We start from the raw sequence: 18,414 nt of genomic DNA on the forward strand, positions 1-18,414 counted from the left end.
TTTCCCAGCTCCAACAATTTCCCTCTGAAGTCATCCCTCTTTCCCTTTTTCAGAAAGCAGAAATTTCTTTTATATTACATTAAGATCAAATAGTTCTAGGGTATGGAACAGTCGAACTTGACCCACTGCTACCTTTGACACCCTGACCACTTTCATTATCAAATTATCTCAAATTCTGAACCCTCTCTGATTACTGACTTCTATCTCCTTTGCTACTTGTCTTGCTCTGTCAGCCCCTTTGATAACCAGTTTCTGAATTCTCCCTTGGATCTGCAGTTACAGCAAACGCTGACTAGGGCCTGGAAACAGGGCTTTCTTGCATTCTATGCAAAGGAGTATCTCAGACCTACATAGAAACTTAACTACATCTGCATGATGAGGTCAGGGCACATGACCCCAAAATACAGCACTTTAGCATACTGAATGTTTTACAGTGAAGGGATTTGGAAAACACCAAGTCCTGGAAGGATTTTCTGACTCCCCACATCTTCTTCCCTGAAGCAGGTCATAAGACCTTCATGTGAGAGGTTCCCTCCCTGTACCAGGAGGAAAAGAGCATCCTTATCTCTAAAGACAAAGGGACACTGAAATGTACTGAACAACTAAGCCTTGCTAAGTTTCCCATCAGTTTATTACCCTTAGCTCATACCCTTTTGTGCTATCACATTTTTCTATGACTTTCTACTCTTCATCAAATCTCATATACAAACACTCAGGCTTAATCATTTTTTCTGGCCTTCATTTCCATATGAAAGCTTCTGTATCCCAAAATTTTTATTAAATACATTTGTATGCTTTTCTCTTGTTAAACTATTTTTTATTGTACAGTCCAACCAAAAATCTAGAAGGAGAGAAGGTAAAAAGGGTTTTTTCTCCCTTACATGCAGTAAGTCTGCAGAGAATCTACTAATTTTATTAATATATTAAGAATTTCCAAGGTATCTAGCTCTAGCCAATATTCTTCTAAATTCTGAATTAATGAAAATAGTGGATAAGTATAGCAAAACTAATTAGTACTTTTAAATAAATTAATCTCATCTATGAATATGGGTATTCATGGCCACAAATAGAAAAACTGAATTACACAGTGGAAATAACATGAAAAGCTGTCAGAACATGGTAAGTCTGGCCCTGCTAATCATGACCTGTTTGGAACCTCAGTTTTAACACCTACAATGAAACAGATCTTTTCAGCTTTAAAAGAAGAAAGTCATCATAAATTTATTTTTCCTCCAGCTAACTTTTATCTCATTCCTACCCAAAGCAATCTTTTCACTTTCCCCATCATAGTAGTTACTATACTATACTATATTACACTATACTATACTATAAACTGGGAGAAAGTTTCATTTGGCTTTACATTCATTCATTAAGCAACCAAATTCCTCAGTATGGTCTGAGGAAAACAGCAGTGTAACAGACACTAAGTATTACTAGATTCCAGGGACACACTATTTCCTAAGACAGACACAGCTCTGTCCTCATGCAGCTTACAGTCTAGTACCAAATAAAACAAATCTTCTGCTTTAATCTACCTACTACAGAATGCATACACTTCTTCTGATGTCAAGGCCCATACAATATGATTTAGAATGTAAGCATCACTGGGGCACCAGGGTGGCTTAGTCAGTTAAGTGTCCAACTTCGGCTCAGGTCATAGTCTTGCAATGTGTGAGTTCGAGTCCCACATCAGGCTCTATACTCACAGTGTGGAGTCTGCTTGGGATTCTGTTTCTTCTCTCTCTCTCTTTCTCTCTGCCCTTCCCCCACTCTCACTCCCTCTCTCTCAAAACAAACTCAAAAAAAAAAAAAAAAAAAAAGAATGTTAGCTCCACTAATCAAAGTGTAATTTTTTTCTTCTTCAAAAATGCCTGAGTCAATACCCTTCCTCCAAGTAAAACAACTACTTTCAGGAATGCTGCTTGGCTTCTTTGTACAATTTTATCTGTATCTCCAAATTCTTGTAAAGTATATTGATTAGGGAAGAATGCAAATAAAAATTTATGGTCATGTGAAGAGGCCAAGCCATAATAGCAAAGACTTAAAGTATATAGGGATATGGCTGAGAGAAATCAGAACCAAGTAAAGTGCAATGTATCCCAACATATTGCTTTTTTCCCTTACTTCTCTATCTTCAGTTCTTCTTAATCATTCCTTAATTTTGTGCATTCTGTTGTGGCATGATGTAGTGGTAGGACAAAGTTTTTCTGTAGAGACAGACTAAAAAGCTCAGTCCTGACACATCCTACCTACTTCATGCTGGGTGGATAACTTAGCCTCCCCGAGCCCCTGTTTCCTCACTGGTAAAAACAAGGATTAAATCAGATCATGTATGTTATGTATCCAGTCCAGGATCTGGCACATGGTAAGCATTCAATAAAAGGTAGCGATGGTGACAGAATAATGATAATAATGAATAAAGAAGTCAAAAAGAAGGAAAATTGCTATTGATCACAAGATAGAATTAAAATCATCTGATGAAATTACTGAGTAAAATTTGGTGTCCTTAATTTGAAAAGGTAGTCTACTATATTCTCAACAAACACTAAAATCACTTGTAAGTGTTTAAATGACTCTCACAGGAAAAAAGTTTGTCTTCTTGTCATAAAGCAACTTTAAGTTCAAAAGGCATTTTGCTATTACTTCATCTTCCATTTTATCCCAATAAACCACTGTTCTGTATTCTTCAAAAATGTTCATGTCATAGAAGTCTGTAAAATGGCTATACAACTGTTCCCAGAACAGATTAAAGAGACATGCCAACTAAATGCAGTACCTAGGGTAGTTCAATTTTTAATTTTTTGAGGAACCTCCATACTGTTTTCCAGAGTGGCTGCACCAGTTTGCATTCCTACCAACAGTGCAAAAAGGTTACCCTTTCTCTGTATCCTTGCCAACATCTGATGATTTAACTACTACTAGGTATTTATCCAAAGGATACAAAAATGCTGATTCAAAGGGGCACATGCATCCCAGTGTTTACAGCAGCACTATTAACAATAGCCAAAATATGGAAAGATCCCAAATGTCCATCAACTGATGAATGGATAAAGAAGATGTGGTGTGTGTGTGTGTGTGTGTGTGTGTATGTATATATATCTATATATATCTATATCTATATAATATAGATATAGATATAGATATAGATATAGATATAGATATAGATAGTATATGTGGTGTGTGTGTGTGTGTATATATATATACATATATATATGCACATATATATATGTATATGTATGATAGAATACTACTTGGCAATGAAAAGAATGAAATCTTGCCATTTGCAACAATGTGGATGGAACTAGAGGATATCACACTGAGTGAAATTAGTCAGTCCAAGAAAGATACATATCATATGATTTCACTCAGATGTGGAATTTAAGAAACAAGACAGAGGAACATAAGGGAAGAGAAGGAAAAATAAGATAAAAACAGAGAGGGAAGCAAACCATAAGAGACTCTAAAATACAGAGAACAAACTGAGGGTTGCTGGAAGGGAGGTGGGTGGGGAAATGGGTGATGGGCATTAAGGAGGGCACTTGTTGGAATGAGCAGTGGGTGTCATATGTAAGAGATGAATCACTGGATTCTACTCTTGAAGCCAAGACTACACTATATGTTAACTAACTTGAATTTAAATAAAAATAAATAAGTAATAAATATTTGCAGAGGGATGGATTAATTAATTAATTTGCTCATTCATTAATTCAATACCTAACCATGAAGTGGATCCTACCCAGGAAGGAAAATGGTGCAAAAAGATCAAGCAACAAAACTTGCATGTAAACAATATATTAAAGTATCATACCAATGTAAATGTAAGAAGTTGATAACCATGAAAGAGAATACGCCTATTCTTGGGAAATGGATACTTAAATATTTAGGGGCAAAGGGCCATGGTCTATATAAATTACCTTCAAACTGTTCAGATTTTAAAAGTATAGATATACACTTACATACATACACACATATGCACAATGTCTGGGGAATGATACAGCAAAGAGGGTAAATGTTAGTAAGAGGTCAGTCTGGGTAAACAGGTTACAGTGATCATTGTCCTATTTTTATTTTTGCAACTTTTTAAAATGTAAAATTATTTCCAAACAAATAGCTTAAAAATATAAAAATAAATCTCTGATCTATCCCTATTAATTAGTACTTCACATAACCTGTCATCTAAGTCATTTGAATATGTCTTCCTGGTCTTGAAAAGGATATTAGATACCACCTAGTTCAACCTCCAACCAAAATACTAATCATTTCTAATCCATCTCTGATAGACTCTAACTAAATCCCCATGAGATTCTGGTGGAACTTTATTACTGGCTAGGGAGTGAAACCATGGCTAATTGCACATCAGAGAGTTAGAGTTGTCCATACATGCATTAGGCTGAGTGGGGACCCGAAAGAAACCAGGTCCTAATCCCTGGAAACTGTGAATGTTGCCTTATTTGGAGATGAGTCTGTACAAATGTGCTAAGAATTTTGTGATGGGGAGGTGATCCTGGATTATCCCAGTGGGTCCTAACTCTAAGTGTCCTTATGCAAAGAGAGGCAAAGAGGATAACACTGAACAGAAGGAGGCAATGTGACCACAGAGGCAGATGAGAATAATGTGACCACAAGACAGGGAATGCCAGCAACCAGTAGAAGCTGAAAGAAGCAAAGAACAGATTCTCCCCTAGAGCCTCTGAAGGGAGCACGGCTTTGTTAGCGCCTCGATTTCAGCCCAGTTAAACTGATTTCAGGCTTCTAACCACCAGAACTGTGAGGGAATAGGTTATATTGTTATAAGTCACCAAGTTTGTGTAACTTGTTAGAGCAGCCATAGGAAACTATAAAAATATACCCTGCGATCAAAACACTTTCTTGACTACCTATTACTAGGCACTGAGGCCGTTTGCAGATACTTTTTTACACCCAGTTTAAAATCTTCAAATCTCAAATTATCCAGCTATCCTCTTTTTAGATTAAAAAAAAATGAAAACTGTACTCTTTCTTATAGGACTGTTCTACCAATATCTGAAAACACCCATCACATTTCTCCTGATCCTGTCTTCTCAAAACTAACTTCCCCATTGTTTCTATCATTCCTCCTCCGAGAGATGGTTTCCATGCCGTCAACATCATGACTTCCTCCTTACAGACTTTCCCTTTTACTGTCTCTTAAAATGCACTGCCATGAACTAAACAAAAAATACCCTAGATATGGCCCAATCAGCAAACAGTACAAAAGAGCTATATACTCTCAGCTCTATTAAGACAGCCTAATTCTATTAAGACTGCATTCAGGTACACCACTGTTATAAATCTGAGGTCAACAACCCCCCTAGGTCTTGTCACATGAATTACTTCTATACCAGACCTTCTGTATCATACAGATGAACATGTCAATCTTTGAAACAGAACTTTACATCTTTCACTGTCAAATTTTGTCTTTTTGATAAGCCTAGAGATCTAGCTTTCTTGATCTATTACACTGGGTATTCTTCCCCTCTACAGGTCTGAATAGCGGGCCTTCTTTGACTTCAACTATCTGCTACAAAGCAGATTTATTAAATTAAGAGTCCCCTGGGGCAAGCCAGTAGTCATCTCTCTGTATGCTCATTACAATATGGAGTTATTATGTGAACACACAGTCAATCATGTCATAAAATTCACAATAGCCACACTTACTTTCTTAAAGCCTGTGTATGAAATGCAAGATTCTCCCTAAAATGCCAGTTACATTATGACACTCTTGTCCTCAAAAACTTCCAACATTGTTGGCTAACCATTCACATCTGTTTCTTACCTGGCTTCATTATTTACTATCCAATCTGATCTCCTTCCAGCAAATCCTAGCAATCCACTACCTCACAGGCACTGTGCTCCCCCGCCCCTGCCACCCTCTCCTCTGCACCCAGCTTAAGTCCATTTCCTCCTCCTGACACAGTCTCTGACTACTCAGAGGCACCCCAAGCCTCCCATATCTAATCTCTTAAAACCCTTACACTTTGCCACTCCTGGCACACTTTATCCTATGCTGCCCTGCCTAACTTTAATGGTTTAAATGTTTAATGGTTTTACACATATGGAGATACTTACTATCTCCAACAAAATAGCTCAATGGGGGCACCTGGTTGGCTCCACTGGAAGAACACGTGACTCTTGATCTCAGGGTCCTGAGTTCAAGCCCCACAATGGGCATAGAGCTTACTTAAAAAAATAAAATAGTTGCATGAAAACAGAACAGTTCCTAAACTGTATTTCAAATGCAGCTCTTATTATACTAAAGTTACAGCAAAGTTGAAAGTAAACATAGTGTTAATCTGAACTTTTTTCTTGATGAGGAATTTATCACCAAGGTATCATTCTTCTTCATGATGAGAAGACATTCGGAATTTCTCAATCCCAAGCTATATTCATCTACATGGAACCATTTCATACTCTTCCATACATCTCTTACTATCTTGAAATCAACAATCTCTTCACATTTGTAAGTCCTGACTTACTTCTCAATTCTACACATTGGGCCTTTAACCAGACATTTCCCCAAAAAGCTTTCAAACCTTCCTCCCTACCTACACTGTTAATCTCTTATATCACAACAGAAATAATTTAAATGTCAAGTCATATTTGTAAAGAAATCAGACAAATGTCAAGCTCAGCTTCTCTTTCAGCTTTAATCATGCAACTCTAAATTCATCCTTAAGAATTCAGTGTAGTTGGGGCGCCTGGGTGGCGCAGTCGGTTAAGCGTCCGACTTCAGCCAGGTCACGATCTCGCGGTCCGTGAGTTCGAGCCCCGCGTCGGGCTCTGGGCTGATGGCTCAGAGCCTGGAGCCTGTTTCCGATTCTGTGTCTCCCTCTCTCTCTGCCCCTCCCCCGTTCATGCTCTGTCTCTCTCTGTCCCAAAAATAAATAAACGTTGACAAAAAAAAATTTAAAAAAAAAGAAAAAGAATTCAGTGTAGTCAAGACAGCAAAAGATCTGTAGTGAGGCAGATTGGAATGCATTTTTCACTTCCCCTTTAGACTGTTGTCTAACCTATGGAAAATTATATAAGCTCTCGTAGCCTTAGTTTCCACACAGTCCAAAAAATTACTAGGTGCATGACCTTGGAAAATTATGGAAATTCCCTGTGCATCAGTTTCACCATCTATAACATGGGGATAAAAATTATCAGGCCAGACTATAAGAATAGTTGTGAGAATTAAATACACTAAGACATGAGAGTGACAGATCCTGGCACATGGTTACCTCTCAAGTACTATTAGCAGCTATTTATTAAATATTGGCCTTAAAATTGTAAAGTACCTGGCATACAAAAAAAAACACAGCTATTGGGGTACCTGGGTGGCTCAGTTGGTTAAGCATCTGACTCTTGATTTTAGCTCAGGTCATGATCTCACGGTTCATGAGATCAAGCTCCGTGTCACGCTCTTCGCTGGGATTCTCCCTTTCTCTGACCCTCCCTGGCTCACACACTCCCTCCTTCCCTCTCTCAAAATAAATAAACTTAAAAACATTGCTATTATTTTCTAAACCATATTAGAATATTTGCTGGTTATAATAAAACTGATGGTTGTTGAAATATTTATCCATTTGTCTATGACAGGGGTTCTCAAAATATGCCCCCAACTTACCAGCATCAGCATTTTATTAGAAACACGAATTCCTGGAACTTGTTAGAATGGAAATTTTTAGGCCTTATCCCCAGTCTAGTGAATCAGAAACTCTCAGGTAAGGCCCAGTAATCTATTGTAACAAGCCCTCCAAGTGAGTCTGATGGAGCTAGAGTTTAAGAACCACTCATATAAGTCTAAGATCTTTAAAAAATATATCTTATTTACAGACTCTAATAACCAAAGCACTGTCTTATACTTTCAGAAGGTGTATTTATCATTAACCTTTATGAAGTCAATGCTTCAAATATTCTCCCATCTCATCTGTGCCCACAGATATAAAATCACTCAAGAAGAATGTGATGGTCAAGAACACGGAGCAAATTAGAGCTTTTTCTCTATTCTCTGAACGCTATCACTATGTTCTCAGCATGAGGATTTACATTTCCTTCCAGCCACCAAATCAGAAAATAAAGAATGGTGTAATTGATTCAGTGTAGCCATGAAGTCGTTGACTTTAAAATGTAGGCAAAGAATATCCATGCTATGAGTAAATGAAGAGTTCCAAAGATATGATGGAACAGAGACAAAAATCAGATAGTCAGTTGGGTGTCTCCCATGTGGCAACCAAGCAGGTTAATACCAAATAGGGTGTGGTGCAATATTGGAACCCGGGGCCTCTTCCGCTCCAAATGCATTTATATATCAATAAATTAAAATTCAGACCAAATATTCTATTATACAACGTTAAGGAATAAACTTACAGTATAGCTAACCAGTACTGAGGAATCTATCTCTACTATAAACTGCCAGTTAGATGGATCCAAGGTAAGGAAAGCCCCTTGTAAGGACTTCTTCAGATTCCAACGTTCTAAAAATTGTTCAGCCCCTTCAATTATTCCTCTTTAATGCAGCCTCTCAGCCATGGCTCAAATGCTAATTCTGGGTCCAAGTCAACAATTAAAGAGAATCTTCTGATCTTTGATAACTGTTGAAGTATTTCAGAAAATTGGGCCCTCTTGGTGGATCAGTCAGTTAAGCATCCAACTATTTTGTCTCAGGTCATGATCTCATTAATTATGAGATCAAGCTCCTGGTTGGGCTCTGCGCTGACAGCTCAGAGCCTGGTTGGTATTTTCTCTCTCCCTCTCTCTCTGCCCCTCCCTATCTCACAGGCACACATACACATGCATTCTCTCTCTCTAAAAATAAATAAATAAACAATAAACAAACAAAAAAATGGCTTCATTGTTTCTTGTTTTCACCAGAGTAAGGCAAAAGTTAAATCACGGGTATTTAAACCTTAGGTGCTATTTCTTATACTATGGTCTTGTTGATTTCTAGACAGCAAGACAGAACTGCATGTGATCACAAAAAAACTAAAAAGTGATAGAAGATCCTCTAATTTATAAACTTCCATAGGTAAAATGGACATAAAAAATACTGTAAGTAATAGAAGACTGTCATCAATTTTATGTTTTAGAACAACCCTCTGGGTAAAATTTAGCTAAGTGAAGTCACAAACATTTTTGATAACAACAAGCTCATGTTTTTTAATACTATAATTAAAATTATGCTAAGAACAATACATAAATGTTACCTAAACCAGTAGTTTACCTCAATATCCAATTTGCAAGGTAAACAATCCAATCTACTCAGGGTGTGAAGAGACTTACAGAGGAAAACAGACTTGAATGTGTCAACTGGATTTTAATAAAAGTATTCTTTTTTTTATGGTTTTTTTTTTTTTTTTTGAGACAGAGAGAGAGACAGAGCATGAGCAGGGGTGGGGCAGAGAGAGGGGGAGACACAGAATCTGAAGCAGGCTCCAGGCTCTGAGCTGTCAGCACAGAGCCTGACTCGAACTCACGGAGTATGAGATCATGACCTGAGCTGAAGTCGGACACTCAACCGACTGAGGTACCCATGCACCCCTTAATAAAAGTATTCTGAAAAATAATGACTCAAAAGGAAAACACTCTTGCCAGAACAATCAGTTTAAGGACAGGCTTAGTCCTACAACTGAAATACCAGAACACTAAAATTTAAATATATTTAGAAAAATGCCAGAGTCATCTTGTTCACAGCAAATGGAAGTTTTAATTAAGCAATCTATTTACTTTAAAATGTAATTTTAGCTATGATGAATATAAATCAAGGCTATATTTTTAATATGGTTTTTTTTATCCAAAAAAAAATCCTAACCAAATATTTTAAGGAAAAAAATGTTTATACACATGGATATAATAGTAACTCAATCAATCATTTATAAACTTTACAGTGTTTACCTTTCTCAGTCATATAAACTTTTAAAAACTGACCATGCCAGAATCATCCCCTAAGCACTGGGCATATGCTATTTTGCAGCTGCATAAACCATAACTTCCTAAATCACAGGGAGTAATTACAAGTAGTTAAAACCATAGGTAGAAAAAAGTAAACACAACCTCATAGCCAAGGGAGACCTGCTGGCAGATCTGCAACATCTCACACTGCACACGGAAAACAAACACCGGACACAGCCCCTCATTCTAATTTGTATTCTCATCCCAGGACTTCTGGTGCAGCTCTCCCAGTAAAAGTTGGTGTGGAAAGCTTTCCCTTCTGTAAATGAAGGAAGAAAATTGGAGGATGTGGAAGATGCCCTCCAGTTGTGAATCTAAGTGAAATCACAACTGAGGAATAAAAATGGCCAACCTTTCAGAAGTATGGTGGGTCTTCACTGATTCCCTTTCTGTGAGGAGAGTGTGTGGGAGAAGAGGAAAGAGAGGAATAAAAAAGAACTGTGAGCCCCAAGATCAACCCATAAATGACTGGGCGCAGGGTATAGGGAGGAGAGGAAGGTACAGCTAACAGGATTACCTCAAATAAGTAATTCTTCAGTGTCCCAGCAGGACTCTAAGGCAAGAAGGCAATAGGTCAATCTATCTCCTCAACAGGTTCTGAACCTAAACCCCAGCTTTTTCTAAAATGAATAAACTAAAAGGAAAAGTACTTGAGGCAAGGAAAGGGACTTGGATGAGGGAGGCAGAAGGGTTCCAGAGGCAACTTATACAATGTGCCAGTTATCATGCTTTATGCTTAAATGGATTATGTCCTTTAACTCCTCACACTAATCTATCACTGCCACCATTTTACAGATGAGAACCTAAGAAGGTTAAGGTCACACAAATAGTAAACTGCAAAGCCTGGACACAACCCCCTGTCTGTCTAACCTCTCTTGCCTCCCATCTTTGGCTTATATGTCACAGACTAGCAACTTTGAAGGAGACATTCTTCTTTCAAAGACAATTTGCTCTAAGTTACCAGAATATATACGTTATCACCTGAGAAGAAAAACTCAGTAAAGGAGTCTGTTCTGGGACTAAACCTCTCAATCACCTCACTGCCCAAACAAGCAGAACTCCCAAGGACAGTTCTCCCTGGAGGCAAAACTGTGGTGGAGAGAACAGGGTAAAATAAAATAAATTAAAATAAATAAAACAATAACTTAGAAAAGGCAAACTTTGTAAGAATTATTTCAGAAGATGGAGAATAATTCCTAGCTGGAATTAGCACTCCCAGGCAGCTGAGCCAAGGGCAGGGTCTCCAGACCCTGGGCCCCACAGAGCCATCCCAAGGCACAACTCTGGGGCTGTGAGAGAGCACTCCTAGTGCACAAGACAGCCATTCCTGCCCTCTCTTCCCCCTTTAACCACCTCCCTCGCCTCTCCTTCTCTCTTTTTTTCCTATAATTCCCCCTTTCCTGTAATTTTCCTCCCTTCCCCATGGTTTAAGGACTACTTGTGATTACAGTTAAAAGTGACAAAACATAAAGAAGGCATGTAGAATTATTCAATTATCTAAATGATTTCATTCCCAGTTTTTTCTCTCCTTACCCATTTTTACTTTATTGACCGCTTTGTCGTGGTCCTCCTTTCCCATGATCCCATTTTATTGCAAACTCTATAAATAACATACTTCTCATTCACTGAAAAGGAATATGGTAAGGCAAAAAATATATGGGACTTGCTACTCTCCTTTCTCTGTTTCTCCCTTGAAGATGTTCAATATTTCAAGTGAAGAATATAAAAAAATCAATACAGAAAAAATACTACTTTCAAATATGAAAATTTTTACTTAAAATTCATATACTTATTTTATATTTCCCACTAATTGGATTACAACCAAATGGCTACCTAGAGCAAAAGCATCCAGCATCTTTTTTCTTTTTTCTTTTTTTTTAGTGAGACAAAAGAGGCTGACAACATAGTGCAACATTCCTCAACCAATGCTTGAATGAAACATGGAAAAGTTCTCAGAAGGCTGCCCTTTCTCTGGTTATCTAACAACAAAACAAACCTTAACAGCCTGGTGCCTCTAAAAGTTTTAGGATAATGGATTATTTTTCTTCACTTGAGGTTAAAGCTATAACTTCAGACATAAAAGAATTAAAGATTAAAAACTATGTTCTCACATATTTGAGTTTTGTGCCAGAAATCTCAGTGCACAATTCTTAAGATTATAAGGGAAGACTACTCTGAGCTGATACTAGACCAAATCAGAACAAGAATGTAAGTAACTGACAGTGGTAGTTAGCCAAGACTATGTAGTCTGACTTTCCCCCACTCCCTAAAATGAATTCTCATTTAATAAGAGTTAATTTTAAATTCTGACCCTATAACATACTCCAAAAAACAAAAACAAAAACAAAAACAAATAAACTAATCTGAAACCCTCATCAGTTGGATTGGCATCTATCTAATAGCTATTGTACATAAAAATAACATATTTTCCCCATTCTTACTGTGTTGCAGCAAAAGTAAACTTTAAATCTTGAGATCTGTCATTTTATTTAAAAAAACAAAACAAAACAAAACCAGGTCACATAGTCCAGGTAAATCAGGCTTTGAACCTTTGCTGTCTGATTCTGAAGGCTATGTGTGTATAACCACTAAATTAAACCACCTTGGGCAGCTGCTAGAAGAATTACATGATTTAATGTATACAACATATATTACACACAGTGAGAATACTCTTGCCAAACACTGCGATGGGTCCTAGGAGTAAATAATATAGCCTTTGTCCTCTAGCAGCTCGAATGGTTATTTTGACATTTTTAGCAATGGAAGTCTCCTTTTACTCAACCATTCAATTTATGAACTACTTATAAAATGAATGGCCCGATCCAACACACCTGGCACACAGTAGACTCTCAATAAATACCTATCCAGGGCCCGTGCTATGGTTCCTATAGGGCCTGTGTTTCTACTTCTACTTCTCTTTGGCATCCACTGCCAGCAGTTGTAACGTGATTACCAACCTGGAAGTATAGCAGCTATGCTCCAGAAGATGTAGGACAACCCTCTGTGCCCACTGACATGCCCACCCCTACACAGCGACAGCTACAAAGGTTGCTAGGGCATCAGCCACCAAAAGGGAACCTCTTCATCAAAAACTTTGCTTCCCTTGGATTCACCTCAGAAATGGGGAAATCTTGTCAGTCTTCAGCTCCAAAGTTCCATACCCTTAACCTCATAATCAGCCCACCTATGCCCCAGCCTGTGGAAGAGTCCCACTCACACTTTGTGTGTGATTAGACAAAAGCTTGAAAGAGGGCAGGTACACGACTGGTATCTTTTGTTAGTATTCACAATATATTTCCTAACAAAACCATCATAAAGCAGAATGTCTCAACCTCTTATCTCTTGCCAACACATCAAAGGATTCAGCTCCCATCAACAACAGAACTTATTCTCTCTTTTTTTTTTTTTATAGAAATTCTCAATTGGAGAGTGGGTGACATGGCCTCCCTGAAGGACATATCAGAATTTGGGGAAAGAATTTTGTCAATGGGTAGTGAGACAGAGGGGACTACAACATCCCTCAGGTAATTTTGATATGTCCCTTGAAATAAGAATCACTTTTATAGAAGGCTATTAGATGCCAGTACATTATTGGTACTACTTTGCTACATGATGCTTTAAATACGATTAGTAGAGTAGCTTTAAGAATGTAACCACATTCAAAATAATGTGGTTTTTGTGTGTGTGTGTGTGTGTGTGTGTGTGTGTGTGTGAGAGAGAGAACTCTTTCTAAGTCTCACACTTAAAACATTACCTGTTTCCAACTTTAGGACTGTCTGTAAGAGGGGAAAAAAGTGACTTATAGTTCATTGCGAAGTTACACAGGTGCTTTAGCTGAGATTTATAGGGTGGGATCCAATAACTCCATGAAACTGTATGCAAATTTTGTGTGCATGTGTATTTTTCTAGAGAGCCTATATCAGATCCTCAAAGTGTCCCATAGCACACAAATAAATATTAATTTGAGAACCACAACTATTTACTACACAGAGAAACACAGACATTAAGCCAATATCAATGTCATACTAAGTACAAGAAGAAAAATAAGTCTAGACTTCAGTCTCTACAATCCATCTTTATTCTCATATAAGTAACTGTCTGCCATCCACATAAATCTGAGGCCAGAACCTGGTCTGAATCTTGAGAGAGAAAAAATCTTACTGGAGAATTACAGTTTTTCCATGCCCTAACACATAAATATTTACATACTTCTTAAACTGCTGAGATTTTTTTTAAGTCCGATAATAATAGGTTTTCCTAACATCACAGAATGCACTATAATCACTGGGTACTTATTTTCTCACCTTCATCATTACCTACAGGCCACACACCAGATAATCACAGATGCCTAAAATGCATGTGAAATGCTCTGGAATTTAAACTTTCAAGTTGGTATTGAAATGCTATGCTTCAGGGGCACCTGTGTGGCTCAGGTGGTTAAGCCTCCAACTTTGGCTCAGGTCATGATCTTGTATTCGTCAGTTGGAACCTCTGTGCTTATAGCTCAGAGGCTGGAGTCTGCTTCGGATTCTGTGTCTCCCTCTATCTCTGCTCCTCCCCCGCCCGCACTCTGTCTGTCTGTCTGTCTCTCTCTCCCTCTCAAAAATAAATAAACATTTTAAAAAATTTAAAAAAAGAAAAGCTAGGGGTGCCTGGGTGGCTCAGTCAGTTAAGCATCTAAGTTCACCTCAGGTCACGATCTCACAGTTTGTGAGTTTGAGCCCTGCATCGGGCTCTGTGCTGACAGCTCAGAGGCTGGAGCCTACTTCAGATTCTGTGTCTCCTCCTCTCTCTGCCCCTCCCCCACTTGCACTGTGTCACTCTCTCTAAGAAAAATAAACATTAAAAAATTTTTTTAAAAAAAAGAAAAGCAATGCTTCAGAGTTATACATTACTGCACAATAAATTAAAGTAAGCAAAACAATTCCAAGATGTGAAAATAATAAACTGACCTTCATGAGATGCTGATTTATCCATTTTGTAAACGTTTTCTTTTGAACTTTGTCCCGTTCATCTGGAAGGGGGAAAAAAAGATATAAAATGAGGTTGGTAAAAACTATGACTTCAACTGTGATTATGAAAGGTATTCAAAAAATACCGGTTAGTACACTTGAATTTTCCTGTTAAATTTTGCCAACTTACAGCTATCTGTAAGAAGGTTAGAGATCCATCTGTCAGACTGGTCTCTGCCCAGTGTTGTATTTGCCAGTGCTACTCCATTAAACAAACCCCTCTGCGCATTCTGTTGCATATACTCCATCACAACTATCACAACCAGGAAGTTGTGTAACAAAAACCTTACTACCTTCAGGTGAGCCCTTGCATTGAACTTCACAAAGCACTTGACCACATATTATATCCCATCTGGTCTTCCAACTAAAAGAGGGAAGAGTAGGTAGTGTCATTGCCATCTCACAAAAGAGGAAAACAAGATTTAAGAGAGGTTAAACTATGCATATTCAACAAAATATTTAAAACTGTGATAATTACATTCAGGTCCGTTGGCTGAAATAAACTCTGGTTTAATGACTAACCATACTGCTTTTCTCCTAGACTCCCAGTTTTGAATTGTTTGGTAAAAAAGAATACCCCAACTAGATCCTCAGTATGATACACCCTAGTTAACACAGACATGGTACACAGAAGGGTGAGGGATGGCTTCTTGTGATTTAAAGAGAAAGAACACTCGAATATTGTGGTTCTTCAATAATTATTTCAAAAGAGAACCATAATCTTCCAACACCCAGAACTGACATTCAAAACTACACTACCTTCTTCCTTCCTGGTTCTAGGCAGCAATTCCCTACATACTCGTTTCCATTCTTCCTCCTTTATGCATCTGGGATAGTACTTTCTTCTTCCTTGGTGGTCTTCTCTCCTTCTCTGCCACAGTTTGAAACTCTCTATTCTTTCCCTAGGGGTAGGCTATGTCTCACTCTCTTCCTCCTCATTCTTCATCCCTGAGTGTCCTTAAACTAATTTAATGGAACAGAAGTGCCTTTGAAAAATTTGTTCTATTTATTAAAAGTATTAATGGACATTGTTAAGGGGATTGGATTCAGATAGCTGTGTAGCAACATCCTAAATTCACCTTCTCTTACTGACACACCAAATCTACAGCCACATGTGGATGAATTCCCTCTGAAAGGGACCTGAAAACTAGCTGAACATCTCCTCTACAACAAAGGACAAAAGAACCACACTGAGACAGGTAGGAGAGACAGAGACACGGTTTCGCTGGTGCAATGACCCACAACCAGCAGAGATCTCACAAATATGGAGCATCTCTCTGACTGGCAAAATACCTGTGTCCCACATCAGACACCACAACCTTTGGAACCTGCACCAGAGAAATGTGCCCCCAAGACATATGTCTTTAAAAAATAACAGGGCTTATATCCAAGAGACCCAAAAGGCTGTGGGGAACAGAGAAAGTCTACCCTTAAAGGACTCACTCACCCAGTCACTCAGCACAAAAGCAGCAATTTAAAAATGCACCTAGACCACATGAGAAGATTCATTAGCTCATCTTAAAGCTTCTGCTGGAGGTGCAGGGGCATACTGAAATTTTCTCTGGATATGGAGGTACTGTCATTTTTTTACTCTCACACCAGTTTGCTAGCACCAGTATTGGCAGGCACCATTTTTGGACTCCCTCATCTTGCTCATCCTACTGGGCTTTCCCAACCCCCACACAACTTCTCTGTACCCCCCTCACCATCCTCCCCCCACTACAGCCCCACTTCAGCTACTTAAGTTGTTTTTTTTTTTGTTTTTTGTTTTTTTTTTAGTAATCTCTACATCCAACATGAGGCTCAAAACCACAACTCTGAGATCAAGAGTCGCTCTTCCAACTGAGGCAGCCAAGTGCCCTGTGGCCCAGCTCCACTTCAGCCGGCAGGCAGACTTATACCACCCCAGGCTCCCCCAAAGCACTGCTGAAGGTTGTGGGCTAGCCCCAGCCCTAGGCTCCCCTTTGACTCAGCCAAAGCCAGTGGGCACACACAGTGCACACAGGAGTGACCCCTTAAGCACTTGTCTCTGGTGGCCAGTGTGGACTGCATTGCTGGGCTCCATGAAACTAAAACAACAGAAGAGATAGTTTCTGGCAAGCTACCACCCCCAGGGCAAAGCACAAATATTAGACTGAAACACGCCCCCAGTCTTCCTGTGAAAAATGCCTATTTACTGTTCTTGGAGCATTAGCCAGAGGGGCAGGCTTCAGGTTTACCATACGGCTGTAAACCACAGAGGAGTTCTCAGACAATATAGTCTGGAAGACGCATCTCTGCACTCTCCCTCTGCCTTGCTACAGCTCACAGGTACCTCCCAGACAGGAGCTTATACACTTATCTGGAGCCCTGAGTTTTGCAACTGTTGCCAAAAGGACATCTCTAAATCATGTGGTCTGCAAGCCCAGCAGAAGTTATGACTGTGGTCCCACAGGACTGTATATATTTGCATACTTTAAAAGGTATGCCAGACCTGCCTCAGGGTCTGGTTTCCAATGAGCTGGAAAATAAATGCTGGCTGAGATTACTCCCTTTGAAACACTGAGAGGAATTCACACAATCTCAACAACTGAGACCTGTCAAGAATAAAGTAGGCTGCTTGAATAATCACAAAGGTTTGAGAGACAACCAAGAGGTAGGGCAAGGTTGAATGATAAAGTTCATTGCCTATACAAAACCACTCCTTCAAGACTGGGAGAGGTAGGTGATTTGCCTGATACACAGAAATGAACACAGAGAGACAAGCAAAATGAGGGAACTGAGGAATATCTCCCAAGCAAAAGAACAAGATAAGACCCCAGGAAAAAAAACTTAATGAAATGGAGATAAGTAACTTACCTGATAAAAGTTTGAGTAATGGTCATTAAGATACAGAACTTGAGAGAAGAACAGATGAACTTCAACAAAGATAAAAACATATATATATATAAGAATATACCAAATATAAGTTATAGAGCTGATGAATAGAACAACTGAACTAAAAAACACATCAGAGGGGTTCAAAAGCAAATTAGACGAAGCAGAAGAAGAGATCAGTGACCTGGAAAACAGGGCAGTGGAACTCACCCAAACACAAAAGCAAAAAAGAAAAAAAAATAATTTTTAAAGGGGAGACAGCTTAAGGGACCTATAAAACAACATCAAGCAGAAACATTTACATTATAGGAATCCCAGAAGGAGGAGAGAGAGAAAGAAAGAGAGAAAAGGGCAAAAGACTTTTTTGAAGAAATAATGGCTGAAAATTTCCCTAACCTAAGGAAGGAAGGAGACATCCAGGTCGAGGAAGTACAGAAAATCCCAAACAAGATGAATCCAAAGAAACCCACTCCAAGAGACATTATAATTAAAATGTCAAAAGTTAAAGAAAAAGATAGAATCTTAAAAACAGCAAGATAAAGACAACTTGCTACATACAAGGGAAATCCTGTAAGACTATAAGCTGATTTTTCAG

At 38.6% G+C, this 18,414-nt stretch overlaps 1 protein-coding gene across 13 annotated transcripts in view; it reads right to left on the bottom strand.

The window, feature by feature from the left end:
* Positions 1 to 18,414, bottom strand: part of DST (dystonin) — a 372,684-nt gene that overhangs the window by 251,719 nt on the left and 102,551 nt on the right. For all 13 annotated transcript variants that reach the window (XM_047859452.1, XM_047859460.1, XM_047859447.1 and 10 more), the window contains one exon: positions 14,904 to 14,965. In XM_047859452.1, coding sequence (XP_047715408.1) covers positions 14,904 to 14,965 — 62 coding nt within the window. The remainder of the gene's footprint in view (positions 1 to 14,903; positions 14,966 to 18,414) is intronic.

Source organism: Prionailurus viverrinus, chromosome B2, assembly GCF_022837055.1.
Source record: "Prionailurus viverrinus isolate Anna chromosome B2, UM_Priviv_1.0, whole genome shotgun sequence".
Taxonomy (NCBI): domain Eukaryota; kingdom Metazoa; phylum Chordata; class Mammalia; order Carnivora; family Felidae; genus Prionailurus; species Prionailurus viverrinus.